We start from the raw sequence: 14,858 nt of genomic DNA, 5'->3' as shown, positions 1-14,858 counted from the left end.
GGCTGTTGCAACCTGTTCTCAGCAACTCCTTGCTCTGCTGCAAGCAGGGCTCCTTCACGGGTTTCCTGAGGCTCCTACCCTTGTTCATCTGATCTCCTCCTCCTTTCCTCCTCACTGGTAGATGTATCTCCAGTAGAAATAACTATACTATATTGCGCAGAGCAGCAATCCTGCTGCGATGTTGAATTACAGACTCTACCAGTTTACAGACATTATAATGCTGAAGACTCTTAATAATGCCCAGAGATTCTGAAACTTCCAAGAGCAGCCAGTCAAAATCTATCAGTAGTCTTTCCTACTAAAGTTAAGCACCGACGTAATTATATCCACCCCTACAACAATCAAGAGAAATAATCAGATTCCCGCCTGGTATGTTTCACATCCTGGGATCTTGGTATTGAATAAGGGATACAACTATTGCAGTCAATTAGACTGCTAACCATTTTAAATGTGCATTAATTGCTTGTTTCAAAATGGCAGGCAGCCTCTCAATTTCAGAGCCCACCTGATTTCACAAAATAAAATTCAGCTGATCATGTATAGTCGCCTCAATGGAGGTTGTAGTTCAAATCTTCCTGTGGGGATTTGTTTCCCAGTAATGATAGAGTCTGTGACAATGGAAGCTCTGAACTCCGTCATCATCTCTACCTTGGGTAAGATTGAGAGACTGAATGCATAAGGACTTAAATTTTATCCTGGATCTGTTACACTCCACTCTCCCACAGATCAGCACGAATACCCAGAAGAAGTCCACAAACAGGGCAAGTTGCAGAATGATATTGCAAACTGAGACAATATCTAATTTCTTCAAACCAGTATAGGCAGTCAGGAGTCGATACATAAAAGGTGTGTAAAAGGCTCCTTAGGCCAAAAGCAGTTAAATAGAGCAGTCTTTCCAATATGTAGCAGGAGCACTTGAGCAACTGCAATGCATGTGTTTGGATATAATACTTACAGAAAGACCCCATTAAAAAAAAACTCTTGCCGTTGAACCCCTTGCATCCTTACTACCAGATCCTTGTGTTCCTCCCTCCTTAGTACCTGTAATGTATCTGGAGCAGACACAGCATTAATGGTTGACGTTGAATGTTCAGACCCTAATGCTCCAAGTGCCCTATAAGCACCCAGAGCTCAAGAAACATTATTGTAAATGAGCTGATCATAACTGTCAGCTTAGTTATCAAACTCAACACATGGTGCCCATATAAGTAGAGCAGGGCCCATAGCAGGCCATATTATTGGTCCAAATACATACTCCATTGTGGGATGTAGGGAGTCAATTTAAGTTGGGGAAAGGAAAATTAGTTGTGCTGAATTCAACATTGCCTATTTTACCCAACCCCCAAAGTTAAAATGATTGTTGAGGCTGCTAGATTCATAGAATTTTACAGCACAAAAGAGGCACTTTGGCCCATCATATCCATGCCAGCCATCTCTTCTAATCAGTACTTGGTCCATAGCCTTATATGTTATGGCATATAAATGCTTCTTAAATGTTGTGAGAGTTTCTGCCTCCACTAGCCTTTCAATCAATGAGTTCCGGATTCCCACTACCCTCTGGGTGAAAAAGATTTTCCTCAAATCCCCTCTAAATCTCCCACCCCTTAAATTTATGCCCCTTCATCATTGACCCCTCGACTAAGGGGAAACAGTTCTTCCTATCCAAGTCCTTCATAATTTTGTGCACCTCAATCACGTCCCCCTTCAGCCTTCTCTGCTCTAAGGAGAACAACCCCAATCCCATCAACCTCTCTTTACAACTGAAATGCTCCAGTCCAGGCAACACCCTTGTGAATCTCTTCTGCACTCTTTCTAGTGTAACACATCCTTCCTACGTTGTAGCGACTAGAACTGCACAAGGTACTCTAGCCGTGGCCAAACACCCATTTTATGCACTTCCATCATACCTTCCTTGCTCTTATATTTTATGCCTTGGTTAATAAAGGCAAGTATCCTATATGCCTTCTTAACTACCTTATCTACTTGTCCTGTTGCCCTCATGGATCTATGGACATGCACCCCAATGTCCCTCTGGTCCCCTGTACTTCCTACCATTCCTTGTGTATTCCCTTGCCCTGTAGTACTCCCAAAATGCATCACCTCATACACTTCAGAGCTAAATTCCATCTACCACTGTTCGGTCCATCTGACAAGCCCAACTATATTGTCCTATAATCTAAGGCTTTCCTTCTCGCTATTTACCACACAACCAACTTTTATATCATCAGCCAACTTACTGATCGTATCCCCCACATTCACATTTAGATCATTATGTACACTACAGACAGGAAAGGGTGAACAACAGTAATAACTGTTTGCCACTACTTTTATGCCTCCATTGCAACAAACACCAGGAGCTCTACTAGAATAGGCATCATTTCTATGATAAGACTTTTGAATGTTAACACACAACTAGAATTAAAGAGCATTACACAAGATACAAACAATTAAATTCACCAATTAGTTCAGAGTTCAAAAGGAATAATAGAACTCAGATTATAATTAGCTAAGTAATTGTGCAACTGAAGTAAATAACTTATTTTTTAAAATTAGAACAATACTGTAATACAATTACAGTAGACAACAACACAAAATATGATAAAGCACCATTAAATAAACACTGGAAGTAAGCTATCACTTCCACAGGCAGTTATCTCCACTGGTCTGTTTAAGAATAAAATATGCAACTCTGCTATCAATTAAAACTCAAATTCTGAATGTGAATTAGATGGAATTTGATGATAGTAATTTCTATTTGTAAAAAACCAACAGTTCCCTTCCATACAATTGACATCCAATTTATATCTCCCCATTAAAATGATTTAATTATACTTGGAATTATCAATATTGTTGCAAATATTTAGTTCATAATTTATGTGTTTTAGGATAGAATTTCGTTCCAAGGATAGAGATTAAAGTGTTAGATGTAGGATAGCTGGAACTTGCTGGTTAAGAAATTGGATAGTACCTGAAGTGAATGTAACTCAAACAAGCCTGGATTTATTACATTTAAAAGTTGATCTGTGTTTATATTGTAAGGTCAGAGTCTACAATTGAAAACAAATGAAACAATGACTAATGCAGCTCTGGACATCTGTGGATCCATGATGTCTGGAGAGAGGGAAATTACATTCAGTGGAAATAGAAATTATTCACATTGGTCACAGAATCAAAGAGTTGTGTTGAAGGTAAAATAATTAATTAATAATGTCTATTTGATAACACCATAGAGCATGTATCATTGTCAAGGTGATGGGATGTGGGAGTAGAAGGGTTTTTGTTTAATTTATCTTTGTGATTGTTGGCAAGTGCAAGCAATTCAGTTTGGGAACAATTAGAGGCAGTTGCAGGTTTGGTATAGGTGCAGACTGCAATTCACTAAGTTTGGAAGAGTCAAAGAAAATAATTATTAGTCAGATAGGCCTGCACTTCAAATAGGGAAATACTAATTTCACCATCCACCACATGGAGCATGTATGGGGCTTTATCTTAGTTTTGATTTCATGAGGGAAAGGCAGTTAGAAGATTTGCTATAGCCCAGAAGCTTGGACAATTATAGATGCCACCTCAAGGCCCTGGGGAGGTACCATTAAGGATGTCTGAGGTGGATTCTCCGCATCAGCCAGGAGGACAACAGTACTAACATCAATATCCTTGAAAGAGCCAAAACCACCAGCATAGAAACCACATTCATTCAAAGCCAATTCCACAGATCCAGCTCTGTGTTTAAGTTGCATAGTCCTGACTGCCAAAACAAATCTTTTTCACCTAGATCAATGAAGGCTCCTGAAAAAGAGGAAGACAAAGCATTTCAAAGATACCCTGAAGGCTTACTTCAAGAAATGCAACATGAATGTCAACATCTGGGAGACCCTTACTCAGGAGAGACCTATTTTGAGGAACCTCTTGATTGAGGGGACATAATTCTTCAAGAGCACCTGACAGTAAGAGGAGGTCTGGGGAAGGAACCTGAGAAAGGAATAACAGCAAACTCGAGTCCAAGGAAAAATTCCATGTCCTAAAAACACATTAAGAAGTCTTACAACACCAAGTTAAATTCCAACAGGCTTATTTGATAGCACAAGCCACAAGCTTTCGGAGCGCTGCTCCTTCATCAGGTGAGTGGGAGTAATGTTCACAAACAGGGCATATAAAGACACAAATTCAATTTGCAAAATAATGGTTGGACCTGCCAAGTGTGGTCAGAGATGTAACTCTAGGAGTAACTCTCAGGGATACACTGCACCTTGGACCTCACCTGGCCTGACTCAGGAGGTGGACAAGACAGGATTTCTCCTAAGAAACCGGGGGCAGAGTGGCCGTCATTCACTGATTGCCATTCCAAGGAAGTTCAGGAGAACATTTCAGGTCAATGACTCTTGATCAGAACCGGAAGAAATTTGAGATATAGCAGCTTTTAAGCAGATGTGCAGCCACGTAAAGTAAAGAGCAAGGGTCATGGAGAATGGTAGTAGAGAAAGGAAAGAAGAAAACTCTGTCATTGAGTTGAAGGCAGGAATGCTTTCACCCATTGTCCTGGTTATCTAGATCTATAGTTTTGTAAAATGGCTAGGCCTCAAACTTCTTCCAGTTCTAATCAAAGGTCATTGGCCTAAAACACTGGCCCTGGTATTAACTCAGAGAATGGTCCAACATCTTGTCAGAAACCCAGAAGTAAGGCCAGCATTTCTGTCAATATGCTCACCTCATTATCAGTTTATTATGAAGTTTGCAATCCATTATGTGGTGGCCCAAATTCAGTATGTCAAGGACCCATTCAAATATGAAACTTGAAAGACTTTGAAGGTGGAAACAAAGAAAAACAAGATCTGACAATGAATTCAACCAACCCCGTGACTCTGCTCCTCTTCCTGGACCCCTCCTCTGATGTATTACTGGGGGCTGTGAGGATAATGGTTGCATGGCCTACTTTATCTAGAGTCTGACTCAGGTAGTTCCTTCATACTTATTTAACTATGTACTCTACATTAATATACAGGGGAGCGCATGATGCAGTGGTTAGTTCTGCTGCCTCACAGCGTCAGGGACTCAGGTTCAATTCAGGCCTCGGATCACTGGCTGTGTGGAGTTTGCATGTTCTGCCCGTGTCTGTATGGGATTCCTCTAGGTACTCCAGTATCTTCCCACGTTAGCCATGGTTACAGGGTTGGGGTAGGGGAGGGGCCTGGGTAAGGTGCTCTTCGGACAGTCGGTGCCAATTCATTGGGCTAAATGGCTGCCTTCTGTACTGTAGGGACACTATGGTTCTTTTTCCATGATGACCCACAATGTAGGCACATCTTTCCTGACTGCTGACTATTCTATCTGCTGTACATTTGAGTGGCTAGAACATGATTCTTGATGTTACACCATGGTCTATATCATTCCTTACCATATTATTCTATTGACCATTTATGGTACAATACTCTTCGCCAACAATGTGAGGAAGAAACATATTGCTGCCATAAAGAAAACATGACTGTTTGTGTCCCAGGAGGCTAACATTAAGATCATTTTACCTTGCACCAGGATTCAGAGCAGCAAATACTTAATGGCATATTGAGGTCAGGAAAGGTGACTTACACCTACCCCCTGCCGTGTTCGCACCCCCTCACTCTGTCTTTTTTAGCTTACTCTAGCACACCACTGTTTACACATACTTACTTTGCATGTACCACCATGCAACTAGGTGCCTCTACAATTCCAATCCATCCATCCACCACCACCTCTGACCCTCATCATTATATAATTCTGTGCCTGTCCCAGCTAGTCCACCTTTACCATCGGCACCACATTCCTTGGGTTAAATTTAAAATGGGGTTAAAATCTGGCCCATATAGTCTCGTTAAAATGAAATGACCAACCTGGCTTCATTGTTTCTCCCTCTACTCTTGTTCCAACACTGTTAAACCCAGAAGAGGGTGGTTACGACACAGATTGGGTTTGGGTTTGAGGGTAGTAAAAGTTTTACAAACCCATGTCTCAATCTCATAGTTTCCATATGTTACAATTCCTCTCACTATCTTTAATATCATTTTGGGCTATTTGGAAGTTTACATTGTTTAGCCCTACACAATCCAGAATAAATCACAGCAATTGCTATTCACTGTTCTTTCAATTTATCCTTACTGTGGTATATAGTGCCAAGTCAATTTTCAATCCAATTAGCTAATTTCCCATTAATTTGATGAGCCTTAATTTTCTTTAAAAGCTTTAAACATGCAACTTTATGAAATATCTTTAAAAAATCTACGTAAACTAAAGTCATGAACAGTTTCTTTGGGCTGAGTTACTTCCCAAAAAGATTGGAGTAAATCTGCAAGATGTGATTTATTGATGGAGAATTGTGATGTGGATGAATGCATGAGCTTGCATGTAGATGGTGGGTAAAGGTCATTTGCAACCCTTTGCTGGGGTTACCTCTGTACATCTTTCTGCGAATTAGGCTATTTGTGAGTCAACCCTCTTCAGTAGAGGCTGGACAGCAATACGAATATATTAGTTGCCCAATTAGAGCAATACTGACGTGTGTTTTGCAATTTAATGTGAAGCTCATGGATTTTTTATACTTTCCGGAAATTGTAAAAGCAAAGTGAGAACACAGTGGCAGTAAGGAGGAGGTCACAATTGATCTCCAACCTGCAGCATGAAAGGCTTTGCTCACAGCACGTGTCCCCAGAGCTTATTTTATGCATTTATTTATTTATCAATGTCACAAGTAGGCTTACATTAACACTGCAATGAAGATACTGTGAAAATCCCCTAGTTGCCACACTCTGACACCTGTCTGGGTACACTGAGGGAGAATTTAGCATGGCCAAAGCACCTAACCAGCACGCCTTTTGGACTGTGGGAGGAAACCGGAACATCTGGAGGAAACCCAGGCAGACACAGGGAGAAGGTGTAGAATCTGCAGTCACCCAAACTGGGAATCAAACTTGGGTCCGTGCTAACCGCTGTGCCACCATGCTGCCTCAAGCTTTTGAGATGGCATCAACAATTTAGAAGTCTGCATGTCTGATAAACAGTTTGCGGCTGTGATCTGCATGGATGCTGTTTACATTATGTTTCTTTGAGCCTGGGATGAGGATTAGCAACAGCAGCATCATCAACAGCCTGTTGCTTACAGACCTGCAACTCCAGACATGACAGAGGACATGGAGAGAGTTGCAGGAGGCATGCACTATCTACAGGCAGACATCGGCATGTAAGAACACCAGGGTCTGAGGAGACTCAGAACTTCCTGTCAGACATTTGCAGCCTGCTGTCAACTGAAAAGAAGACAGAAAATTCTGAAAAAACTCAGCAGCATCTGTGGAGAGAGAAACAGTTAATGCTTCGAGTCCAATACGACGACTCTTCGGAATAGGAGTTCTCCCTCCTGAATCATGAAGCTAATGAGTTTCCCACCATGATCAGCCTCTTAGTGATCAGACATCCAAATCCTCTCTACCTCCCCCTCCTCAATTATCGATCCACTCCCCCAAGATTGGACACAGTTGCAATTATTAATTCCCCACCCATCTCAATTACACACCCGCTGCCCATGTCTGCCCAGAACTGTCTCCTATCTCTTGCCATCACTGCCTCTCCCAAGCCCTGCAGGCTACTCTGCACCCAGGCAACCCTACCCCTCACAATCTCTAGCCCAGCAGCATAAACTCATCTGTTCCTTAGCTGTGACCTCTGCTGTAATTCTCCATCCAACAATGTGCCGAACCTTTCAATCAGGCTGACTCCAGTTGGGAGTACTGCTTATTAATAAAAAAAATTCACTCATGCCATTGAGTAAAAGCTTTGCAGTGTTCAGGGCAGTCAAAATTCCTCCCTGTAACCTCTGTAATGGAACATGTCTGGCCTAGCTTCCATTTAAATTATTTCTTACGAATGGGGCAAGTTCATTGTAGACTTGGAATCCTCGCTGATCAATTTTTTTCTCTTTGTGCTCCTCAAAGGGATTATTCGACGCCCATGGGTGGTCTTGTCTGTAGGAAGTAATAAACCAACACTGAGTAATAAAAGTTATATTGAGTTCAGCTAGATTAAAGTTTTGCTTGATTCAACTTGGGGCAAGCATAAATCGTAGGAGGCTCCCATCGGACATTATTCAATTGGACAGCATCCGCTACCAGGCAATCTGTAAATTGAATTACTTCATCTTATTTCATGCTCTATTACAAAGTGTATTGTAAGTGGCCCATTGGAATGAACATGCTGCAATGGGCCAAGTGGTACTTCTGCATCTTATGTTCATTATAATTCTTGTAAACACCTTGGATAGCATGGAAACTGTGCTGGTAGTAGGAGCATTATTACTGATAATGATCATAAGTAAAATAATCCTGCTAAATTCTGCCACTGCTTTTTGTGGTGCCTATTTTCTATAGATGTGCATATACAAGAATCCTCCAAAAACATTACGAGATTTTTTTCTGCATTGTTTTAAAACTGTTGACATTCCAGGAGCAGATATAGAGCTGAATACTGTCCAACCAAGGACACGATTCCATTTTCTGTTCTGCTGGCATGCAGAATGTTGTATCTTGGCAGAAATAAGCTCAGCATTTGACAGCATCATCTCTGTTAATGCTAATGGTTTAATATGTAATTAATATAACAACCCCATTGGCTGTTGCATAATCACTGTCACCAAGAGAGGCAGGGAACTGAGTCTGCCTCCTTATGGGAGGTGATGGTATCATGGTATTATTGCTAGATTATTAATCGAGAAACTCAGCTAACGTTCTGGAGACCCAGGTTCGAATCTTACAATGGCGGATAGTGGAATTTGAAGTCAATAAAAAACTATCTGGAATTAAGAATCTACAGATGATCATGAAACCGTTGTCAATTGTCAGAAAAACACATTTGGTTCACTAATGTCCTTTAGGTAAGGAAATCTGCCGTCCTTAGCTAGTCTGGCCTACATGTGACACCAAAGCCACAGCAATTGACAGTGATTGACTCTCAACTATATCCTGCTGTATCCTCTGATGGTCCTCTTCGCTATCAGCAAATCCACCAACATTTGTGTCATCTGCAAACTTGCTAATCAATCCAGTTACGTTTTCCTCCAAATCATTTATATACATTACAAACAGCAAAGATCCCTGAGGAACACCACTTGTCACAGCCCTCCATTCAAAAAATGCACTTTCCACTGTTACCCTCTATCTTCTTTAACCGAGCCAATTTTCTATCCACATTGCCAGCTCACCTCTGATCCCATGCGTCTTCACCTTCTGCACCAGTCAGCCATGAGGCACCTTGTCAAAGGCCTAACTGAAGTCCATGTAACAACATCGACTGCCCTAACCTCATCAATCATTCATTAGGATCCATTGATTGAACACTGCAGATGGAATTTTAGAATACGAATGAGAGTCAGGACAACTTCAGGATCTTGCTGTCAGGGAAGTCTGCTTGGATCTATCAGGAGACTTCCAATTGGAAGGCCGTCTCCAGGTCTACCATCTAATAAAGAACGGTGGAGAGGTTCTTGAGGCTGCCCAGCCAATAAGTGGATACCCAGCTTTGAAAGGTGCATGCTGATGCTGCAAGATAGGAATTGTGAGGACAGCTTCACCCTGATGTACTGTCTGAAAAGATATTCAACTTAAAAAAAAAACGGTGGTCACAACTGCCAAGCCATGCCTATGGAGAGGAGGTGAGTCCACAAGATGGCTGGCAGGCATATGTGTGACCTGCTGATGGCTGAAATTCCAGGGGAGCTGGTCAGATGCAGGAGGCCTTGTGCAAGCCAGCTCCAGCCACCTGCAGGGCTTGGTCCATCCACCACTGGAAAACCTCCAGAGGCTTTCCCAGTCAGCCCATAAATGGGCAGTTCAATCTGCAGATTGGCTGCCAGCTGCAGGTAGCCTACTGGTGATACCCACCTCTGGAAAAGCCGTCTGCACGTGGAAACCTGTTGCTTGACCACTGATCTGAAATTTCTCATGGTGTTACCTTCAAACCTGTCCCTTGAGACAAGGTCAATTTTTTTTTTATTCATCTGTGGGACGTGGACATCCTTGGCTGGGCCAGCATTTATTGCCCATCCCTAGTTGCTCTTGAACTGAGCATCTCACTCGGCCGTTTCAGAGGGCAGTTAAGAGTCAACCACATTGTTGTGGCTTTGTAGTCACATGTAGGCAAGACCAGGTAAGGACATTAGTGAATCCAATGGGTTTTTCCAACAATCGACAATGGTTTCAAGATCATCAGTAGATTCTTAATTACAGATATTTTTTATTGAATTCAAATTCCATCTTCTGCTGTGAGAGGATTCAATTCCACTTCCCCAGAACATTAGCTAAGTTTCTGGATTAATAGTCTAGTGATAATATCAGTGGGCCATTGCCTGCCCTAATTCTCCCCGGTGGGTACCTGTTGGGGACCAAAATGGCATTTGATAGGCATGTTCAGAATTCTGATTCGACTTGCGCAATTTTGACTTAATGATTACTTTGGAACCCATTACTCCAGTCAATACCACCTCTTAATCATCCACATCTGAGCACACATTTAGCAGCAGAAAAGACCACTTTCTGGTGCTATTTAAAATAACCATCAATTACAGGTTCGCTATTGGTTATTCTTCTGGCTGTTGCCTGGATTCTACAACTTTTTGGTGCTTTCCATAGTTCTTTCAAGTTGCAAAGACCAACATGACATGGTGGTGGAATTGGCACGCAATTAAAAGCATGATTTTTCCACAACAGGTTCATTACAATGTTTCCTTTCCTTTTACAGGACAAAAGGGGCACACAATGACACATAGAGGGGGTCAGGATTAGAGGAGGTCCACCCAACCTCGCAACTTTCACCCCTCTGGAATAGTCACATTATTGAATGAGGCCAGGTTGGAGGATGGTCCCAGTGGTGAAATCCCAAAAGCGCATTGCTCTCTCCTACAAATTAGTTCTGGGGTTGGTGCTGTGTAGGGGAAGCTGGAAAGGTGGTGGGAAGGGAGCATTGATGGGATTTTGGAGGCTGGTGCAATTCTGAAAGGAAAGTATATCTCAATGGTGAAAGGTCATGGTTTAAGCACTGATGATCATCTCCCAATAGCATCCCTTTTAAGAAGCTTGTCCCTCTGAAGTCTTCTCAAATGGTTCACAGGCCTTGGTATTTCACCCATAGATGGAAGGTGGGCAGTTGCAGCCACGATCTCTGAGCAACCAATTTAACCACTGAGGAGGAGAAGGAAACCTCAGCAGATGCTGTGTCACATCCTTGTTCCACAGTCAGTGCCAATTAGATACATGCACCTCAGCGAGTATGTGTGAGTTGGCTCTATGGGATCACACATCACAATCCCTATCCAGAGATTTATCAAATTTAACTTCCACTGTCTTCCAGACGTGATGTTAAGTTGCGGGGCCTAAATATCCTCCCAGGTGGATGGAAAAATTCCCTGATGAAAGAAACAAGTCGGTTCTCCTGGTGTCTCAGCCATCAATGACATCCAATGACATCTAAAACAGATGAATTGGTTATTCATCTCGCTGCTGTTTTCCAGACCCTGCTGTGTGCAAATTACCTGCCATGTTTGCCTCCTTAACAATAACAATTGCAATTCCAGAGTAATTAACAGGTTGTAATATGCTCTGAGACATCCTGAGGATCTGACAGGTGCCACATAATTGCAGGTTTTATATTCTCTCCATCATTCTGAACAAACTTAAGGTGCATTCTCACAATAGGTTTTAGTGTGTTAGAGATTCAGCTTCCCAGCAATGTTACAGTTACAATGCAAATGTTTCCTAAGTCTTCAATCCGAACTCCATTCATTCTTCCATTGTGTAATAGGATCAGAGGGAAAGTGAAGAAAGACCGATTCCTGATTGGATGTTCCCGACGGAAGAGTGGTGATCGCCAGAAACATTAGTCAGAACACTGATGTGAAATGAGTGGAGGAATGTGAGGTTATTTTCACTAACAAGTTCTATTCACTGACTGTATTTATTGTCTGAACACACTGATCTTCAGCAGCACTGGTTCTCAGAAAGACTCTGTGCTCCAGCTGTATGTTTTCAAAGGGACAGGCAGGGGAAGATTGGTGAAGAGCACGCTGAGCACCTTACCCTTTTTCAGAAAATATGTCATCCTCAATGGATTAAAATGAAAAGGTTACTCTAGCTCCTCTATTCAGACTGTGATGTGGAGATGCATTGGACAGGGGTGGGCAGAATAAGAAGCTTTACAACAGCAGGTTAAAGTCCAAGAGGTTTATGTGGAATCACGAACTTTTGGTGTACTGCTCTTTATCAGGTGAGTGATGAAGAACGCCAGAATACAACAGACACCTACAAAGGCTAAAATATGCCGCTGTAATACTGGGATATGGCGCTTGACTCATCGATCGACAGTTCTGACGTGCCACAACGAAAAACTGCAAAGACCTCTTCAGAAGATAAGCACAAGCTATAACTGGCAGAGTACCCTTTGTCGTCCAATACTTCCCCGGAGCAGAGAGTTATGACATCTTCTTCAGAACCAACAACATGTCATCAATGATGACGAACATCTCACAAGGTCATCCCTACTCCCTCACTACTTGCCTCAGACAGACCATTGAACGCAGCAAACTACCCAGCCTTCAGGAGAACAGCGACCATGGCACCACACAACCCTGCCATGGCAATCTCTGCGAGACGTGCCGGATCATCGACACGGATGGCATCATCGCACGTGAGAACACCACCCACCAGGTACATGGCACACTCACCTGATAAAGGAGCAGTGCTCTGAAAGTTCATGATTCCAAATAAACCTGTTGGACTTTAACCTGGTGTTGTGAGACTTCTTACTGTATTCAGATTGTGGTAAAGGAATTTAGTATGCTAATAATCAAAGAACCACATATTCTAAGATTTGGAAAGCGGGGAGATTTTAAGGCATTCCCTCTGTTGGAAATAAAGTGACAATGACCCAAGAATGGGGGGAAATAACGTACCATCCTTTCCTGTCATTGCTATGCCTGAGATACTTTTTGGAAAGGCCTCCCAGTGACTGGCCACAGTCCTGACCGCTGCCACATATTAGGTTTATTGATGTTATGTATTCCTGTTGGAATTATAGGGCATACTGAGTACAGACTGCACAGCCTGGGCCCAGTGTCAGTTAACAGTCTCAGAGAATAGCCCAGCTGATTAAGCTTTCATTTATTTTTGGGACTGGGAAGAAGAGTTGTGCTCCACAATACCAGCCCACGCTGCTTCCACAGTAGCACTAACCCTTCTGTGTATGCTGGGTATGTTCATCACCCTCTCGCAAACCTGACCAAGGTTGACCTGGCCACCCATTACTGTGACAACTCATTGCAGCAATTTGCCTCTGAGGTGCATACTTTCCTCCTGCACTCAAGTGAGTCAAACTAATGAACACAATCTTCTAAATGGATTGGCAGCTGGCTGAATGGGGAAAGATTTCCCCAGCATTTCAAAATATCTTTCCTTTTTAAACTGATAAGTTAAAGTATTAAATGACAAACTGAAAACTGAAGTGCCGCTGAAAAATATATTCTGGGACATGTATGTTACAGTGCAGAAGGAGGCCATTTGGCTCTCCAAATGAGTATCATGACTTAGTGCCATTCCCTGACCTTTTCCTATCCCTGCACATTGTTTCTATTCAAGAACTCATCTAATGCCCTCTTGTGTATCTCAGTTGAATCTGCCTCCATCACAACTCCACTGCATTCCAGACCCCATCCACTCATTGTATGAAAGAAATTTGTATTTAGTGAATATTCATTTTTTCTTACTATCAAGAAATATTCAGTCAGAAAACAGGTGAAGCCCAACCTGTTGGGATTACATCCAAGTCAGTGAAGAGTGACATACAGTTTAGCAGATCAGCTGTTCCTTACCATCACAGGTCCTGTTATATTCAGGATTTTCCTGCTGTTGATTTTTCAGCCTGCACTGAAATCTGTGCTGCCAGAACTCTAGGAACCAGGGATTACTGAAGTGGGTCTCTGGCCGCAGCTCAAGGTAGTAATCATCAAACCACGTCACATCAGGAGATTGCAGTTTGATTGTTATGCCTCCAGTGGCTTCTCGCTGGTAGCCATCTGTCACATCATACCTATCTGCCCAGCCATCACTGTAATGAACAAGAGATAAGCCTGTGTTAAAAGTTCATTCAAATGTGCATTGAGAGAGCTGCAATAATCAGAACATAGCCTTTATTTACAAATGTATAGTAAACAGACAGGCTGTTAATATTCACTGTTAATTACATGGGAAGTACACGACTAAAATTTTAGCTCAAATGGTCCACGCCCCATTTACATTTCATACTAGCCTCCTCTATTCCGTCACACTAATCTTTCTCCTCCTGGGTTTATCCAAATTCCCTTAAATGTGTCTATGAAACTCGTCACAATTACTCCAGGTAGCAGTTAGTTTGAATCCTGACTGCTGTCTGGGTATGGCATAGAACTTTTACTTGAATTCCCTATTGGATCGATGAGTGATGATTTTATACTTATGGCTCCTAGCTCTTGTGTACATCCCCCTGGGTGGAAATATCTCCACCTCTATACTTTAAACATAGTCATGATCATAAAGATTGCTATCAGGTCACCACTCTGCTGCCAAAATAATATACTATTGATGCTGGAAATCTAAAATAAAAACAGAAAGTGCGAGGAAACACTCAACATTTCTGTCAGGATCTGTAGAGGGAGAGAAACAGAGTTAGCTTTGCAATTTGAACATGGCTTCTTCAGAATCGCAATTTCCAGAATTCTCTGTTATTATTATCCCTTAGCCAGTTTAACTTACATTTCAGTTAAATTTCCTCAGTTAAAAACCCCACTAAAACCAATTAGAATTGTAACAGGCAAAAAG

The 14,858-nt window shown here is 42.1% G+C and overlaps 1 protein-coding gene across 2 annotated transcripts in view; it reads right to left on the bottom strand.

Moving 5' to 3' along the window:
• Positions 1–14,858, bottom strand: part of grm5b (glutamate receptor, metabotropic 5b) — a 510,019-nt gene that overhangs the window by 147,080 nt on the left and 348,081 nt on the right. For both annotated transcript variants that reach the window (XM_080197019.1, XM_080197020.1), the window contains exon 4: positions 13,874–14,109. In XM_080197019.1, the coding sequence (XP_080053145.1) occupies positions 13,874–14,109 (236 nt within the window). The remainder of the gene's footprint in view (positions 1–13,873; positions 14,110–14,858) is intronic.

The sequence above is a fragment of the Carcharhinus amblyrhynchos genome, chromosome 10 (assembly GCF_965287045.1).
Source record: "Carcharhinus amblyrhynchos chromosome 10, sCarAmb.v2.hapA, whole genome shotgun sequence".
Classification (NCBI taxonomy): domain Eukaryota; kingdom Metazoa; phylum Chordata; class Chondrichthyes; order Carcharhiniformes; family Carcharhinidae; genus Carcharhinus; species Carcharhinus amblyrhynchos.
The sequence above is the reverse complement of the archived record's forward strand: the minus strand, read 5'-3'. Positions and strand labels throughout refer to the sequence as shown.